Below are 19,445 nucleotides of genomic sequence, written 5' to 3'. Positions count from 1 at the left end.
ACGCCACAGACGTGTTGGTGGCCCCGTGGGGTCAGTATCCTCTGGTTTTCGCCTTCCCTCCTCTCCAGCTTCTTCAAAGACTTCTATGTAGGATTGAGGCAGAATAGATTCCGGTCATCTAAGTGGCTCCCAACTGGCCTCCCTGGGCTTGTTACGCCGATTTGGTGGGGCTGATCCCCCCTACGTTCCTTAGAAGCTTCCTCTCCGGTAGGATCTGTTGTCCCAAGGACTAATCTTCCTGCTTTACAGTCGCTGGCTTTGACGGCTTGGCTGTTGAACTCCAGGTGCTAATGGATAGAGGTGTATCTAAGTTGGTGATTCCAACTCTGTTAAAATCTAGGAAATCTACTTCTAGGAGAATCTATTATCGTACGTGGAAATCGTACATTGCATGGTGTGAGTCTCTTGGGGTTCATCCTCGCTCCTTCTCGGTGGCTCGGATCTTGAACTTCCTTCAGAGGGGGGTTAAACAGAAATTGGCCTTGGGTACCATTAAGGGCCAGGGGTTGGCTTTGGCGGTCTTCTTCCAACAAAACTTTGGCCACACACTCCCTGGTGCATACCTTTCTTCTGGGTGTCTGACATTTGGTTCCTCCAGTACGGTCTCCGTTACGGCCTTGGAACCTCGATTTGATGCTTTCAGCGCTCCTGAAGCCTCCCTCTGAGAATCTTCGGGGAGAGTCCCCTGCTTACGCTGTTCCAGAAGGTAGCCTTTTTGGGGGCTATCGCCTCTGCAAGCAGGGTGTCGGAACTGGTGGCGTTATCCTGTCATTCACCTTACCTGGTGGTTCACAGAGATAAGGTTGTTCTTCGCCCCTGTGCGTTGTTCCTTCCAAAGGTTGTCTTAGATTTTCATTTGAATGAAGACATTGTATTGTCTTCCCTTTGTCCCAGGTCTAAACATCCGAAGGAAATTGCCTTGCATGCCTTGGATGTGGTCCAGGCAAATAGGGTGTACCTGGCAGCTACGAGTGTTTCAGGAAGTAAGACTCACTATTTGTGCTCACGGATGGGCCTCGTAAAGGGTTGTCTGCTTCCTCTGCGACCATTTCCAGATGGATTAGACACAGTGATTCTGACCTATTCCATCAAGCGTCAGGTTCCTCCTTACCCCGTTACGGCGCACTCTACTAAGGCGCTTAGTGCCTCCTGGGCCTTCTGGTTGTCGGTGCACACTTTCACAAAGTTTAAAAAAAGTGGAAGTGTTGGCATCTGCAGATGCTTCCTTTGGCCGCAAGGTTTTGCAGGCTGCTGTTGAGAGTACCTGATCCTCTTTGAGGGTGTATTGTTTTCAGGTTGGCTCCAGTTGTTTTGGTTGAGCTCCTGTTTCCTGGTTGCCTACTGTTTAGCCTTAGGAATTTTTTGCCGTTCCCACCCCTCATGTTTAACAATGCTTTGGGATGTTCCAACGGTTTTGAAGATCTGGAGCAGTGTCCATCAATGAGCGAAAGAGAAAATGGGGTTCTTGACTTACCGTAAAATCCATTTCTCTGATGATCATTGATGGACACAGCACCCATCCCTCTGTGGAGTTGTAATTCTTCTGACACTGCTTGTAACTAAATTGAGTGCCTATAGCAGAGAGAGGGAGTATACCGCTTGGGACTGCCCATGGGCATAGCCAGAATTTTTTTTTTTTTTCTGCCTAGTACCCTACTCCTGTAGGGGGCAGTATAACCCAATGGTTAAGAAGATCAGGAGCTGTGTCTGTCAATGAACTTAAGAGAAATGGATTTTACGGTAAGTGAAAAATCCCATTTTTGCGGGTACCCAGAAAGGGGGGCAAAGTTTGTTCTTTTCAAGTTTTTTTAGGTCCTGAGTCTCCTTGTGCGGATTTAATTCCCGCAAAGGTTCAGGTGATGTCCGAACTACCTAAGGTTCCCCCTATCCCTGTCCAGGGAATTGATTTATCTATGTCTGATTTTAATTCTGACCAACGGTGGTCCTTCCTCTACACAAATTCTAGGAACCACAGGCCGTGATTCACCGGCTGCTGTCACAGTTCTCTCTACCGATTTGCATACAGGTTCTGAGTCTGGTGGTATCCACCTTCAAGACAGTTCTGTTTGCACAGTCCTACATGCAGCTCCTTTAGCAGGTTTGGTCCACGGGAGGATACCAAAGTTTATGACAAGGTGACAGGGTCCTCTGTCAGACGCCGCAGGCTTTCAAGGGCCACAATAAGGCCAGTATCCTCCTTGCCTCAGGCTTCTTCCGCATTTCCTGCGAGGCATCAAGAGCGAGGATCTTCCAATCATCGTGGTGGCTGTAGACGTCGCTTGGGGGCTTCCTCTAAGAGAAGACCAATTGTCCCAAGGGCTAATCTACCATCCGGGGTATCTAGCAGCTACTGAGTCCTTTTGGAGGTCAGACTTGCTTTTTGTGGTTATGGACGGACCAAGAAAAGGGCTGGCTGCTTCTTCGACTACTATCTGCAGATGGACCAGACTGTGACTCTGGCCTATTCCTTTAAAGTTCAGGTTCCACCTTTCCCTGTCATGGCACATTCTACTCGAGCACTGAGTGCTTCTTGGGTCTTCCGTCGTCGGGCATCAATATCGCAAGTTTACAAGGCAGCCAATATCGCAAGTTTACAAGGCATAGCTTCACAAAATTCTATAAGGTTGATACTTTGGCATCTGTGAATGCTTCTTTTGGTTGCAAAGTTTTGCAGGCGGCGGTTTAGGAGGGGTTGTTCCCTCTTAAAGGGGTGTTTTTATTTAAACTTTTATTTTTTCAGATGGGGCTCCTGTGTCCAGGTTAAGGACTCTTATTCTTGGGTTATTTTTCCCACCTCTCATTTTTCCTTTTGGCACTACTTTTTGATATCCCGGTAGTTATGATTTATGGAGCGCTGTGTCCGTCGATGAACAAAAGAGAAAATGGTATTTTTGTACTTACCGTAAAATCCATTTCTCAGAGTTTGACGGACACCCACCCCTCTATGGAGTTCTGATACTTCTAATACGGCTTGCTACTAAATTACCCAGAGCAGAGAGGGGGCTTAAATACCAAGCTGAGGACGACCCATGGTGTTTTTTGTTCTACCTAGTCCTACTCCTGGAGGAGGTAATATAACCCAGTAATGATTTATGGAGCGCTGTGTCCGTCGATTATCTCAGATAAATGGATTTTACGGTAAGTCAAAAATCCCATTTTTTAAATGTTATGGATACCCACAAGCAAAACCATATCAAAGAGCAGATCACTCAGCCACCGGCTCTCGGGATGGGCGTGCTGATGCCGCCGCTAAGCTCTGCCCTTTGTACGTTTCGTCCGATTCAAGGTCTTCCATGGGCAACAGAGTATTAGCAATTTTTTACCACAATGACAACCTATAGCTAAAGAACCAAACCTCCCTTTCTCCCATCTCTTCTTAGTCTACCTCAGCCCCTTACTCTGTTGTGGATCTAGTTCCTCAACAGACCTGTGTGTCTACCTGTAAGGATCCTGGCTTAATCATTCTTCCCCATCAGATGCCGGAGAATATTTTTTTTTTTTTATCCTTCCTAGGTAGAGGGCACATTCCTTGGCATAAAATCTCCGGGGCAGCATTCTGATTTTCCAGAGCAGGTGGTTCTTTTTACATTGTGGGATCCCTGTTTGGTCAGGTTTCCTGGTTCTAACACTGCTGAGCTTCATATAGATACTGATATGTGTTCACCATCTTGAAGGAACAGGAATCCTTGATGCATCAAGAGAGGTAGTCTGGATTCAGTTATCCATGCTGATTACCCTCCCCCCCTTTCCAAGGGAGATCCTCTGAAAGGCAGTTATTCCGAATACTAGCTTTTGGATGCGGAAGAGAGGTTCATAAACCTAAGGGATCCTCAGATGAAGGATGGCCCTGTGTGTCTCCAAGCTATATGCAGGCGGTACAGGCTAGTGTCCTATTACAGGTGCCTTCAGTTAGGAACAGGAATTTTTTCAGGACTCAATGGGCTCTGTACACCTGTGGTTAGATCCCTCTTCTTCTTGTATTGTATTCCTAGTGTGGAAGAGTTGGCTCTGATGAAGGTGTTTCCTTTAAACGCTTAACATGGCATACTATAGGCCAGTGATGGTGAACCTTGGCACCCCTGATTTTTTGTAACTACATTTCCATAATGCTCAACTACACTGCAGAGTGCATGAGAATTATTGGAAATGTAGTTCCAAAACACCTGGGGTGCCAAGGTTCGCCATCACTGCTATAGGCTAAGCTCTTGTCTGCAGTGAAGCCCGGAGTGCTGTGCTGGGTAGAGGAGGGGATATCGTAGGCTGGCCTACAGTTTTTTTTCTGTTTTGTTTGTCAGTGTCCTGTCCTCCTGTAGGCAGCAATATAACTTGACAGTAAATGACTTACGGAGTACAAAAATCCTATTTCTCTTTTTCATTGACGGACACAGATCTCCATTATTCAGAACCACAGGTTTTACTGCCCCTTATAGGAGTAGGACATAAGGCAGAAAAAAGACTTTGCTATGCCTATGGGCAGTCCTAGGTGGTATACACCCCCCCTCTCTGTTATAGGCCTTCAGTTTTTTTTCTGCCTAGTCAGGACCTAGGTCCCTGCCAGGATCTCTGATCCTGGCAAATTTTTTTCCTTGTTAAATGGCTTTTTTTTTTTCCTGTGAGGTCTACATTCACCTGCCGGACTGGGCGACGGGCTGGATATCTAAATCCAGGGGTCCCCCCAGTCTGGCCAGTGAGCATGCACAGACCATAGCTCTGCGCTAGGTCGGCCACGCCATAGCCCCATCGGACAGGGGGGCTGGCCTGCGAGTTAATCGCCTTGCAAGGTTGCATACCAGGGTTTCCCCACCTGACCCCCTCTGAGGATGCAGGTCCCTCAGGGTCCCAGCCCTCCATTGATGCACTGACAGAGGTGGCCTTTGGGCGGAGGGCTAGCAGAAAGTGTCCCCCTGCCTCATCTGTTCGGTCAGATCCTAAAGCTTCCTCGGCCGTTGCGGACGTAGCCCATCCTGCAGGGTTTGCAGCCACGCTCCCTGATTTTGTAGATAGCGAGGATTATTCCTCCACAACTGTAGCTGAGCACGAGAAGGCGCTGGCTGGTTAACGCACTGATTACCTCTGTGTGGAAATTTTAAATATGGAGGCTGCAGCTGAGGTGGAGGGGCCGGGCCATTTTGACACGACAAGCTGCCTCGCACGGTGAGTGTTTTCTTATAACCCCTATTTGACAAATTTGTCTATAAAGAATAGGAGCGTCCAAAATGCCCCTTCGTGGTTCCTAAACACTTAGCTGTGAGGTACCCCTTTTGAGGAGCCACTCCTCAAGAACTGGACTGTTCCACCTGTGGTGGACTCTCCCTGTCTTCAGGTTGAACAAAGCAACCATGTTTCTGGTAGAAGAATCTACGTTTTTGCCTGGTGTTGCAAACACTGAGTGGGCTAAACTTTTGCGCTGTGATCTAGAGGGTGAGCAGATTCCCTCTGCTTTTGCTGAGTTGGCAGACCAGTTGGTCCAGGGGCTGCAGGTTGTTTGCGATGCCTCTTTGGATGCGGCTTCCCTGATTTCTAAGCTATCTTTCTGCAGTGGTGCTTAGGCGTGTATTGTGGCTTAAGTGTTGGTCTGCGGATGAGACTTCTAAAAAAGCTCGGACTGATTTACCCATTTAAGGCGATCGTTTGTTTGGGGCTAATCCTGGGTGACATCATTAGGAGTCTCAAAGGGGGGGGGGGTACCTTTCTTCCACAGTCTGGGAAGGGGAAAGAACCTCGTCGCAGACGTAGCCAGTCTTGGCTCACAAGAAGTTTTTTCGTCCCTCAGGGCCCACTGAAAAGGGTTTAGAACCTTTCAAGTCCTCCTCGGGAGGTCCCAAGCAGCCCTGGTCTGGAAAGACAGGAGCAGCATTCTCTAGACTCGCGGACAAGGCTCCTTCAGCCCAGAAGGTCTGCCCTCACCCGTGCCTGGAGTGGGGGGACGAATTTGCGGGGGTGTTTTTTTTTTTTTTTTTTTTGTGCGTAGACCTTCTTGGTAAACAAGAAATGGGTGCACAAAGTGATACTGTCCAGTTACAAGATAGTTTCATTCTTGCCCACCAGAAAGGTTCTTCCTTTCCAATGTGCGTCTGTCCCCAGACTGATTTCAAGCTTGCTTTGGGGCGGTGCAAGACCTTTTGCTTCAGGGTGTTATTGTCCTGCTTCCAGTATCAGAACAGTTTGAGTTTTTATTCAAACCTGTTCATGTTCCCAAAGGAGGAGAGCAAGATACGGCCAATTCTGGACCTCAAGGCCCTGAACTGCTTTGTGTGGGTACAGAAGTTCAGAATAAAGTCCATTCGCACGGTGGTGGCATCTTATTAGGGGGACTTTCGTTCTTCTATCCACATCAAGGATGCTTAGCTGCACATTCCAATATGTGCCCGACACCAGCACTTCCTTTTGTTTTTGCAGCATTATCAATTTGTGGCTTTGGTCTCCCCTCTACTCCTCGGGTCTTCACAAAAGTGTTGGCCCCGGTTCTGGCGTTGTTACGTTGATGGGGAATTGTGGTTCTTAGCTAACTGGATGACCTCTTTTTGAGTCATCTGCTGCCCTGATGGACGACGTAGAGATTACTATACAGACCTCGAAAGTTTGGTTGGCTTCTAAACTACCAGAAGTCCGCTCTGATTCCATCCATAAATTGGATTATCTGGGTCTGACTCTGGATACAGCTCTAAACAGTGTTCCTTCCTCTGGACAAATTCCAGAAGTTGAGTGCTGCGATTCATCTATTCCTGTCCAGGAGGTGGTCCTCCGTCTGGAATTGCATGCGAGTGCTGGGCCTGATGGTGTCTACCTTCGAGGCGGTTCAGTTTGCACAGTTCCATACAAGGTTCCTTCAACGGGAGTTTCTAGTAAAGTGGGACAAGTGTCATAGGTCTCTGGACAATCCGAATCAGCTGAGCTGGGAAACCAGTGGGTCCCTGGTCTTGTGGCTTTCACTCTTGAGCTCTTCAGCAGGGCAAATACTTTCTCCCCCTGTATTGGACAGTGGTCACCATGGATGCCGGCCTACCTGGGTGGGGAGGTGTCCTAGGACTGAGCTCCGCTCAGGGCTGTTAGATGCTGGAAGAGTCCAGACTACCGATCAATTTCTTGGAACTTTGGGCAATCAGGCTGTGCCTGCATCACTGGCTGGATCAACTCCGGAGGCTCCCGTTATGGATCCAGTCGGAAAATGCCACGCAGTGGCCTGTGTCAATCACCAGGGTGGAACACAGATTGTGTTGGCAGCCCTGGAAGGAGGAGGCATCCTCTGGAGGGCAGAACGCTTCGTTCCGGCCCTCTCCGCTGTACTCATTCTAGGAGTGGAAAACTGGCAGGCAGACTATCTCAGTAGGCAGGCGTTGGACCAAGTCTCTTCATCCAGATGGGTTTCATTAGATATGTCTCCGGTGGGGCACCCCCGAGGTGGATATGGGGCATCCCGGCTCAACAAAGGTACTGAGGTTTGTGGCAAGGTCATTGGGTCCTCTGGCGGACCTGTAGGGCCAGTATCATCTGATTTACGCATTTCATCATCTCAAACTTCTGCCGCTGCTTTTGCGCAGGATCTGGTCATTCTAGTGGCCCTAGACTGGCCTCACAGGTCTTGGTCCACTGACTTGGGGCGATTTTTGTCGTCGACCTCTCTTGGAGACTGCCTCTCAGGGAAAATCTACTGTCCCAAGGGTCGATCTTCCATCCTGCTTTACAGTCACTGGCTTTGACAGCCTGGCTCTTGAAAGCCAGGTGTTGAAGGATAGCGGTTTGCCTGGGTTGGTGATTCTGATGCTGCTGAAGGCTAGGAAGTTTACCTCTAGGAAGATCTACCATCGTTCGGAGGAAAGCATTCATTTTGTGGTGTAAAGTGATCGGTTTTCACCCTCGTTCTTTCTCGGTGGCTCAGATTTTGACCTTTCTTCAATGAGGTGTTGAGCAGAAATTGGCCTTGAGTACCATCTAGGGCCAGGTGTCGACCTTGGCGGTCTTCTTTCGGTGACCCCTGGCCACACACTCCTTGGTGCGTACCTTTTTATTCAAGGGGTTCCACATTGGACTCCACTGGTGCAGTCCCATTTCCGTCATGGGATCTGAACTTGGTGCTATCAGTTCTCCAGAAGTCTCACTTTGAAAATATTTGGGAGATTCCCCTCCTTACGCTGTCCCAGAAGGTGGCCTTTTTGGTGGCTCGCAGGTTCTGAGCTGGCGTAGTTATCTTATCGTGCCCCTTACTTGGTGGTCCACAAAGATAAGGTGGTTCTTCACCCATGTTCATAGTTCCTTCCTAAGGTAGTCTCTTATTTCCATTTGAATGAAGACATTGTGTTGCCTTCCCTTTGTCCTAGGCCCAAACATCCTAAAGAATTTGCTTTGCATGCCCTGGATGTGGTTTGGGCGATTCAGGTGTATTTGGCAGCCACTGAGTCTTTTTGGAGGTCAGACTCTCACTGTTTGTGATCACGGGCGGGCCAAGAAAAGAGCTGTTGGCTTCTTCTGTGACCATTTCCACATGGTTCAGACAAACAGTGACTCAGCCAATTCTATCCGGGGTCAGGTTCCTCCTTTCCCTGTAATGGCGCACTCTACTCAGGTGCTTAGAGCTTCCTGTGCCTTCCGTGATCAGTTGTCAGTGGCACAGGTTTGCAAGTCCACCACTTGGTGCACACTAAGTTTACAAAGTGGATGTTTTTGCATCTGCAGATGCTTCCTTTGACCACAAAGTTTTGCAGGCTGCTCGTTAGAGGGTCTGTTACTTCTTTGGGGGTGCATTGTTCAGGTTGGGCTCCAGTTGTTTTTTTGTTGAGCCCGTTTACCTAGTTGGCTGTTGTTTAGCCTTGGGATTTTTGTTGTTCCACCCCTCATGTTTGGCATTGCTTGGGGACGTCCCTGTGGTTTTGAATAATGAAGAGCTGTGTTAGTCGATGAATGAAAGAGAAAATTAGATTTTTGTACTTGGGTAAAATCCATTTCTCTGAGTTCATGGACGTACACATCACCCATCGAGCTTTAATAATTCTAACACTGCTTGTTACTAAACTGAGGGCCTATAGCAGAGAGGGGGGTGTATTCCACCTCAGACTGCCAATAGGCGTAGCCAAGTCTTTTTTTTTGCCTAGTGTCCTACTCCTGTAGTTGGCAATATAACCTGTGGTTCTGAATAATGGAGAGCTGCGTCCATCAATGAACTCAGAAATGGATTTGACGGTTAGTACAAAAATCTCATTTTTTACTGCGCTCATGGATTTTATTGTAAAAAGAAGGAATGTTATTAGCTCAAAAACTGAAATTTGCTCTTTCTTTGTTTTTTTGTTACCTTGGGTTTGTATTCCCAGTATGTTATTGTAACCACCCCATTTTGTTTCTTACCTAGGTTTGCCTATCATCTAAGGCAATGGCAGATTGAAGGAACTGGTATCAGCAGCCACCTGAAAGCACTGAATGACAAGCAATCATTGCCTCTTAGAATTGTTTGCCAACCTGCAGGGCTTCCTGATAAGGTCTGGATACTACCACCTCTATTATACAGAATGTATTTGCCTTTTCCCATAGCTAATTTTTCTTGTCCCTTGTTAGATGACCATAGAAATGTATCCAAGTGACCAGGTAGCTGACCTGCGGGCAGAAGTCACTCACTGGTATGAAAATTTACAGAAAGATCAGCTAAATCAACAGCCTCAGCTTCAAGAGTTTGGACAGAGCAGCCGTAAAGGTGATTTTCCTGGTGAGGAATGATAATGCTATTCTTTGTGTTATAGTGTAGGTTGCTGTTCGAGGTATTGAGCCCCCATGTTACTGTGAAAAAATAAAGCAAATATTCACGTTTGTTTCAAGCCAATGACCTTTCAAGACAAAAATTCTACAGTCTTGTTAATGGAAATATGTATATGTACATAGAGATATATATATATCTATCTCTATCGTGATTTTTAGAAGCTTATCGCAGGTTGCCCCAGAATCTGACACAACTCTTCTTGGTACTACAGTTATAGGGAAACATGTGGCACACCTTAATGGCCTCAAAAATGCGGTGCTCAGTTAAATAGTGGATGTGCCAAAGATTAAAGTGATTGTAAATGATCACATTGTAAAATAACCCATTCAGTTTAAAATGGAAATGAAAGGCAAAACATTTGTGTATAGATATAAAAAAAAATAAAACTTTTTTCCCCCACTTTTTTTTTTCTTCTTATAAGTGATCACACTCCCTTTCTCAGCTGCAAAAGAACTGGAGGAAGGAGAAGCAACAGTACACTTAACTCCCCAGTAAAAGGCCGTGCAGGGGGGACGTGTTTAGGACAAGTCTGTTCATTGGAGAACATACTGAGTTTTTAGCATAGCTAGGGAACTGACCATGCTGTGCTCTCCTGCTTGGTGCGGTCAGTTTTTATTAGGAAAGCAGAGGGACTGGCAGGAACACCAGGGATTTCACACAAAAGAAGCAATACTAAGAAACCTGGCTAATTTTTCATACAAGTACATAGTAGTACAGCAGGCACATATCAGGAATATTGGTAGTAGTTGGCCAGCAACCTTTTTAGGGGCAGCAGCAGGGAACAGAATAAAAAAATATTTACTTCTCTATTGTCCATCAACAGACGCAGGCTCATCTCCATGAGCGGAGTGAGTTTATGCGCCTTCCATCAGGAGTAGTCTAGGCAGGAAAATTTGAATACACACGCCCAGGGGGCTGTCCCTTCAGGCATAAACATCCACTGCACAACCCCAGCACATCAGTTTTTCTGCCTAGAGAAGGAGTAGACCTAGTTTTCCTGCTGGGACTCCGGTCTCAGGTTTTTTTTTTTTTTTCATTCTTTTCAGAATATTTTCTTTTGTTTCTCTTTACTCGTTAGCTAGTGTTCAGGGAAGAATCTCCTGGTGATCTACATGCAACGATGCCAGCTGGGGCTTCGTACTGGATAATCTAAATCCTTATGTTCCCCCCCGTCAGTCTGACCTACGAGTGTGAGCCGGTTATAGTTCCGACCTAGGCCTAGCCACGATGGTGCCCCCTTAACCAGAGGGGGATGAGCCTACGAACGGATGCCTCGTCGGGACGCAATGACCTGGAACGCCCTGAGTCGCAGCATACCCCTTGGCTGGCAGCACCCCCACTTTGGGTGGGAGGCAGTCTGCCCGGAGCGTAGCCCACCCGGTCCATGGTATGATGAGTAACTGTGCCCCCTTGCCCCTGCTGGCCTTGGGGGGATGTGGGCCCTCCCCTTAGGATAATGGGCTTTGTGCCTCCCAAGAGATCCCCCTGGTCTGCCCGGTCTTTGTGTCCTTCCCTTTCCCTGTCTGTGCTGTGTGTCTGGAGTTCTCTGAAGCTTGGGGAGGGGGCTGACATGGTACCTTGGGCTTGGGCTTGCTGATCCATGTTGTGGTTCCTGATACCTTCATGTGTTGGTCCCTAGCCGCATGGTGCGTTGTGTGCGCCGCCATCTTAGGTGTGGGCTATTGAATTTTTTTCCCCATAGACTTGTATGGGCCAGCCATTTTCCCTGCAGCTTCCTATGTTTTGTATGGGCATCCATCTTTGTGTAGCCCTGGGTGCTATATTTGGCAGTATATCCCTATCAGGGGACATCACTTCCTGTGTGATCATTTTCTGCTGCTAAGCCGAGGTCACTTCCTGCTTCTCTCTCCATGCTGTGGAAGATTCAGGAGGCTGTGTGTCTGAGGTGGTAAAGTATTGAGGGTCCCTGAGGGCATATCCTTGCACTTTCTGCTTTCAGTTTGGTTTAAAGGGGCTCCCTGCAGACCACTGCGATCGGTGGTGGATACAGCGATTGGCGTTCTTAAAGCTACAGTACTCAGTTTTTTGCAATTTGCTATATGGAGTCCCAAACTGGAATTTTACCCTCAGACCCACTCTGTGCGACTCCAGATCGCAGTCACTGGCCACGATTTCAGCTGCCCTGGAAAGCCTGGCGACTAAATTTGATTTAGTCATAAAAAAGTTTGATAGCCGTAAACGGCCGCTGCCTTCTCCATCTGTGGAGGGGTCCTCTGATTCAGAGGCTGATGTGGTTGCCCCGGGTGCTCCCCTTTCTGAGGGGTCGCTGTCCTCGCAGTCAGATGGTGACTGCCTTCTTCAGTTGCAGAACAGGAACGCGCTTTGGTGGAAGCCCTGATTATTTCAGTGCGGGATACTTTAAAATTGGCTGATGAGCCCACGCCGGCAGGGACGCGAGTGGCTTTCGGCTCCCAGAAGTCTCAGAAAGCTGGCAAGGTTTTCCCTTGTCCTGACACTTTTCATGATATTGTGAATGACCAATGGTGGCGCGTTAAGCACGTGTTGGTGCCAAAACGCTTTAAACGCCGGTTTCCTTTTGCTGGAAAGGTTTCCAACCGGTGGACAGTACCACCTTAAGTTGACCATCCTGTTTCCAGATTAAACAAATCTGCTCTTGTGCCTGTGGAGGATCCCCCAGTTTTTTACGGATCCAGTGGGCAGGCCAGTGGAATCCCTTTCCCTCCATCTTCACGTGTTTTTTGTGTCTATGCTAGTCTCACAGACAGTAACGAAATGGATTAGGGGTTTGCGGGAGTCTTTGCACCCAGAGACTGTTCCCCCGGAACAGCTGGAACTGTTGGACCAGGTGATCCAGGCTCTAGTGTTCGTGTGTGAATGCGTCTATGGATGTGGCTCCCCTGGTGGCCAGGGTCTTGGCTGTGGGCATTGTTTTATAACGCATGGTCTGGTTGAAGAGCTGGTCGGCTGACCAAGCTTCTAAAAAAGCCTTCGCTGATCTCTCCTTTCTGGGAGACATGTTGTTTGGCGACTCATTGGATGAGTTGATCAAGGGCCTGACTGGTGGGAAGAGTACTCTTCTTTCTCAATCCTCCAAGGGTAAGGCACCCCGTCCTAAGCGGGGTCCCTCCTTTTCTGCTCATAAACTTTTTTCGTGCCTCCGGGGCGCAAGAAAATGGTAAGCCGTTCAGAATTCCTGGAGGTGCTAAGAAACCCTGTGGCAAGTCCAAGGCCGGTAAGTCCGGTGCTGCAGACAAGTCCTCTTCAGCATGAAGGGGTGCCCTCACCCGTCTTAGGGGTGTGGGGACGTCTGCACTTCTTTCAGAAACCCTGGACTTCCTTCATTCAGGACGAATGGGTTCGCAAACTGGTTTGTTCCGGGTAAAAGATTTGAATTCTGGTCCCAGGTAGGGGACAGGCTTTTTCAGTCAAATCTTCACTTGTCTCCGGAGCGTTTGAAGGATCTGCAGGAAGCTGTGGGGGATCTCCCGACACAAGGGGTGATTTTGCCAGTTTCCCCACAGGAACGCTCTCAAGGTTTCTATTCAAACCTGTTCACCGTGCCCAGAAAGGAGGGCAAGGTGTGTCCAATCCTGGACCTCAAGGCTCCGAACTGCTTTGTGCGGGTGCAGAAATTCCGAATGGAGTTCATTTGGTCGGTGGTGGCATCTTTGAATCAGGGGGATTTCCTGGCTTCCATCAATCTCAAAGATGTGTATCTCCACGTCCCCATATTCGAGGGACATCAGACAAGGAGCACTTTCAATTTGTAGTGTTACCCTTTGGTCCCCCCTCAGCTCCCAGAGTTTTTACCAAGGTCCTAGCCCCATGTGCAGGCCTTGTTGCATCTACGAGGTATCTCCATTGCGGGGTATCTGGACGATCGCCTGTTGTGAGCAGTTTCCCTTTTGGAACTTTTGGAAAACATCTCCATCACCATTCGGACCCTTCAGGATCTCGGGTGGACGATCAATGTCACCAAATCTGCCTTAACTCCGTCTGTGCGGGTCACCTATCTGGGGCTGGTCCTCGAATCTGCTCTGGTGAGGGTCTTCCTTCCCTTGGACAAGCTTCAGAAGTTGCAAAGGTTGGTCCAATTGCTGATGGAGGCCGATCAGTCCTCCTTGCGGGCTTGTATGAGGACCCTGGGTCTGATGGTCTCGATCATCGAAGCGGTCCCGTTTGCTCAGTCTCACACGAGACAGCTGCAGAAAGAGATTCCTTCAAAATCGAACAGAGATCCTCAGTCATTGGACCAGAACATGTTTTGAGTCATCTCACGAAGTCGGCTCTCTTGGTGGATCCAGTCACTTGTTCTGTGCCATGGCAAGTCCTTCCTGCCGGTGTTTTGGACGGTGACAGGACAAGGCGATATGTTGGGCGCTTGTACCAAGGAGAAAGAACCCCAAAATGTAGGAAAACGGCAGTCAGCTGGGAAGGTCAGGGACTTCTGAAGCGTATGATGTGATGTTACTAATGTTAACACTCAGAGCAGCTCTGGCAGGCAAAAGCGAGAATCCCGCTGGCAAACAGAAAGAAAAAACAGGCGCCGCTGAGTGTAGCATAAAATTTATTAGCATGACATAAATGTAGACTCACATGGGGATGCTTTTTTTCCATGGCTCCTGGATCTCTTCCTGCGCACAGTATGTCCGCCTTCCAGCAGACCAGCAACCGGTTGATGATGATGACAGGAAGGGCCGATAGGGGAGCTGGATCAAGCAGAGGCAGCGGTGAACCGCAAGCCTTCCCGGATATGACGTAACGCGTTTTGGAGCATGCGTATAGAGCTCCTTCCTCGACGAATTAAAAAACTCTGCATATCACTGGGCATATGCGGACCAGCGGCGGAAGTGGCAACAAAGGATGTCAGGGGGCAGTACAATCGGTATCAGGAAGTGTTCCAGTGCCATGGTAATTAGACATAGTATATAAAAACATATTGCTGGTATATTTCCATAAAAATTCATTATTATTAAAAGAGAACATGGTTAATATTGAATTATTGCTGATATGTAAAAAAGAGAAACTAAAAGACCACACACATACTAATCATGTGTGGGGTGTCGCATACATAAAAATGCACAATAGAATGTATAAATTGCTGATGGATATATAAAATTATATAAAGAAAATATAAAAATAATATATAAATAATATATAAATATAAAATAAATAATGATAAATTACATATATAAAGAAAAAATGTGTGTGTATATGTATGCATGTATATATGTGTGTGTGTGTGTGTGTGTGTGTGTGTGTGTGTGTGTGTGTATATATATATATATATATATATATATATATATATATATATATATATATATATATATATTATACGCACACATATGTAGAAAAATGTGTACAAACAATACACACACATATAAACATATGTAATAATCACATAACGGTAGACAATACACGAATGAATATTAATAAATTAATGAAATGGAATTGCGATCACGAACGCTCATATGTGGCTGACTAAGTCTTACAGAATGATATTAACATCCAATTCTTCGTTAAGTCCCCCGAGTGAGAGAACGTCCAGGGCATATATCCAATATGTTTCTCTTTGACAGAGCCGCTTAAGCCTCTCTGCTGCAGGGAGACCCTTTTGGATAGATTCAATCACCCATACACGTAAGCCATGGGTGGACTTGGCATGATGGTGGAGAAAGTGTCTCGGGACACTATGTATGTCCTTACCCTCTTGTATATAACGTCTATGCTGACCAAAACGTGCCCGCAACGCCCGTATAGTTCTGCCTACATAATGTAGACCACATGGGAACACCAAACAGTAGACCACAAAATCGGAGGAGCAGGTATGGAATTTATTGATCCCATACCTGGTCCCCTTGACAGTGAAGCCTTTCTGACCATGTGTAACGAATAGGCACGTCAATGAGGTCCAGGGGATAGCCTTTTTCTAAAAACGTATTCTTCAAGGCTTCTCCCTGTTCCTCATAATCAGAGGTTTTAATGCAATTGTGTCTCAATCTGCAAAATTGTCTTTTGGGAATATTGTTAAGCTAGCGCGGATGATGGCAACTTTTATAATGTAACAGGGAATTTCCAGCTGTCGGCTTGGTGTGATTTTTAGCTAGCACTTTCGGATTCTCATGGTATAAGTCCAAGTCCAAAAAGGCTAAATGGTCCTTATCTTCTACGGAAGTGAAACTGAGGCCCATATCATTATTATTGCAATGAGTTACAAACTCATCGACTGCAGAGGCCTCCCCATCCCAAATAAGTATGTCGTCTATATAATGACCGAAGAAGACTATATGTGAAGTGTAAGGGTTATTGCTCAAGATGTAACGAGTTTCCCAATGCCCCATCATAAGATTGGCATACGATGGGGCAAAATTAGCCCCCATAGCTGTGCCATTAATTTGTAAGTAATACTCTTCATTGAACATAAAATAGTTGTGTGTAAGGCAAAACGATGTAGCTTCCATAATAAAGTCTGCCTGTCGGGGATTGATTGTGGTGTCCTTACTAAGAAAAAATTCCAATGCCCTCATACCTACTGGATGTGGTATGAATGTGTAGAATGATTGCACATCCAGAGACACCCAAAGGTATGTGGAATCCCAGGAATACGGGGCAAGCAATTCCAGTAGGTGGATACCATCCTGAATGTGGGAAGGTACATCCTGCACTATGGGCTGTAGAAACACATCTACATATTGTGAGAAGCCACTGGTGACACTATCCATGGCAGCCACAATGGGTCTACCAGGAGGGTTGGAGATACACTTATGCACCTTAGGGAGATGGTAAAAGTAGGGTGTGTAGAAGTACTCTCTGATGATGAACGACATTTCTGATTTGGAAATATTATTCTTGTGGGCCGTATTTGTTATAATAGTAGCTTCCCTAGTGTACTCCAATAATGGATCTTTCCTCAATTTGACATAAGTTTTATTATCTGAGAGTAACCTATTTGCCTCATTAATGTAATCCACCTTGTCCTCGACAACAATGCTTCCACCATTATCCGCAGATTTAATAATAATGTGGGGGTTTGACATAAGGTTTTTTAGTGCCTTATTCTCAGCTCTGGTCAAATTATTACCACGTTTATTGGTTCTATGCGCATTCTGGCACATCTCCAAAAATTCCGAATAGACAATGCAGTAGAACATTTCTATACATGGCAATGGAAAGAAAAGAGATGACGCCTGATGACGCTCAATAAGCGAAATGCATTGTGGTCATTGCTAACCCGGAAGTAACATACAGAGGCATTCGTAGCAGAGGCTGGGACACTCACCCACCGCCGCAATACAAAGGAGGGGGAAAGGAGATATAGGGTGCTGCAGATCCCCGGAGAATATCTTCCTAAGACCCAATACGATTTTGTACTGCCGAATTGCCCAGTGCCAGGAGGGCACAACAAATAGTAAGAGGCTAATTGTCACCCTTTAGTATATGCTTTTTTGAGAATAAAACAGTATTTCACTATTGGAGGCTATTTTTTTCTTCTATATCTTTATATATATATGGGGGGACTATATGGTCCAACTCGAATATTATAGGAGCAAGAGATCCAAGCAATCGAGGAGAGGTTTGATCCACCCATAAAGGGATCACAGGCGTTGGGGGTCTTTATGACCTGCTGCTAGCTGGTAAGAGGCCACGGTTGTCACACCCCAGCACCTGGAGCACTGTGAATGGAAAAAATAAGAATTCACCAAGCACAATTTTGATTGCATGATATTGCCTGGATTTTTAGAGACACTACTTGGAGCACATTTATAATATATTTATATATATATTTTTATATTTTATATATTTTCATATATTTCTATATATATTTTTATGTGATTTTTATATATTTATTCATTGGTGTATTCACTGATCCACATCTTTGTGGATTTATTTACTTTGAGAAGCACGGGCACTTTTTATTGAATTTGCACTGGTATGCACTTTTCTTTTGCTTGTTGCACTAATAGTAGTTTAATATCTACAATTTTTACACTTGTAGCATTTTTTTAATCACATCTATTGCACTTTAAATCACTTATAAATTTTTTTATAATACGTGATACATAAATTAAGATCACCAGCGCCCCCTTTACCTATGATATATTTCTATACATGGGCCTTTTGAGTATGTGGGCTAAAACTGTGATTTGGGTTGGAGATGTGTACGCTTGATAGGAAGGGAGCTCATGAGATGTTGGGTAAATAAAACCGCCTCATCTCCAGACATATCCTTACTATCCCATGATGTTGAACCTTCTATGTAGAGTTCCTCCAACATGGCAAGTGCTATGTCTGTATCACTATTTGAAGACTGTGGGCGGTAATCATGACTATCTGTGGTATCCTGATTATGGTTATTTTTTGATGATTGTATGGAGAAGTGCCTTTTCAATGTAAGATTCCGTATAAATTTGTTAAGATCTTTAAACTATGAAAATGGATTCGGTTTGGTTGATGGAGCGAAAGTAAGGCCACGACTAAGTATAGAGGTGTCTTCAGCTGAAAGTACAGACGAAGACAAGTTGTATATTTTTATGGTAGAAGTCGTGCCTTCCTTAACTGAGGGTTTGTGTGCCTCCCCTTCCCCTGTGGCCTCTGCGCTGTATTTTCTTTTTCGGGGCTGGTTTTGGAGGCGACTTGACTCTAAAAAAGAGACCGCAGTATCATGGATAGATATATCATCAGTGGGTGAAATGTTAAGATATATGTTGGGTTCAGCTGAGGATAATGTATCTGGATTAAGGGTTGAGATACGAGACTCTCAGTCTCTGAGCAGAGTTGAGTTACCTTGGAATTATTATCCTGTACACAGACTGATACCGGGGGGATACTGGAGTCTGTGCTATTGGTGATAGGGTCACAGCTCTTAGAGGGGGAGGGTACCTTGTTACCGGACATGGGGTTGGCACAAGTAGATGGGTCAGATATATCATTGCCCATATTCTTATTTGTTTTCCCATTGTGGTGCGAGTGGTTAGTTTGACTATTATGTTGATGATTCCTTTTTATGCGTTTATTTTTAGGTTTCTTTTTATTCTTATTACATGTATGTTTTTGTGGGTTGGCATTAACTGCAGTATTAGTCCTATTATTTTGTGGAACTGAATTTGATAATTTAGTGGATGGATGTTGTGGTCTTTGACAGATAGGGCCTGTTCCTTCTGTCCTATTCCTAGACATGTTACACTGGGAAGGAAAAGACTGTATAGACATGGGGGGGGGGGGGGGGAGGGAAGGGGGCAATGATGAAGAGGTGGGACTAGCCAATCTTTGGTTCCATGAAAACACAATATTGCTTTTGTAATCATCCAGATCTCTCCGGAATTTACCCACTTTGGTGCAAATTAGAAAATCCTCCTTCCTTTTTGTGTTCTGTTTTAGAGTGTGTAACCATCTGTAAGGCAATGTGGGGGCCAATTCCATAATTTCCTGGCTGAGGATTTGTACCTGATGAACCATTTGTTCATATTTTAATTGCCTCTGTTTAATAATAATCTGCATCCATTTACTGGTGCAGAATTCAGAAATCGCATGCCACTCCTTGGTATGGGAAATATCAAGAAGCGAGCATTGTTTCAAAAACCCTGAGTCCCCTAGGGGTAATGTGTAAAGACAAATATTGTTCTAGAAAGAACCTGTCCCACCAATGGGTGTTGGCGGAATGTATGGTTCTTTCTAATTTCCGAAAGGAGGCACATAGTCTATGGTAATGGGTATGTAC

The 19,445-nt window shown here is 46.0% G+C and overlaps 1 protein-coding gene across 1 annotated transcript in view; it reads left to right on the top strand.

Moving 5' to 3' along the window:
* The window catches only part of USP34 (ubiquitin specific peptidase 34), a 600,284-nt gene that overhangs the window by 169,034 nt on the left and 411,805 nt on the right, over positions 1-19,445 (top strand). The window contains exons 25-26 of the mRNA XM_082250967.1: positions 9,344-9,470; positions 9,547-9,694. Coding sequence (XP_082107093.1) covers positions 9,344-9,470; positions 9,547-9,694 — 275 coding nt within the window. The remainder of the gene's footprint in view (positions 1-9,343; positions 9,471-9,546; positions 9,695-19,445) is intronic.

Source organism: Pelophylax lessonae (genome assembly GCF_965119305.1).
Source record: "Pelophylax lessonae genome assembly, chromosome: 3".
Classification (NCBI taxonomy): domain Eukaryota; kingdom Metazoa; phylum Chordata; class Amphibia; order Anura; family Ranidae; genus Pelophylax; species Pelophylax lessonae.
This window is presented reverse-complemented; position numbering and strand designations above follow the sequence as displayed.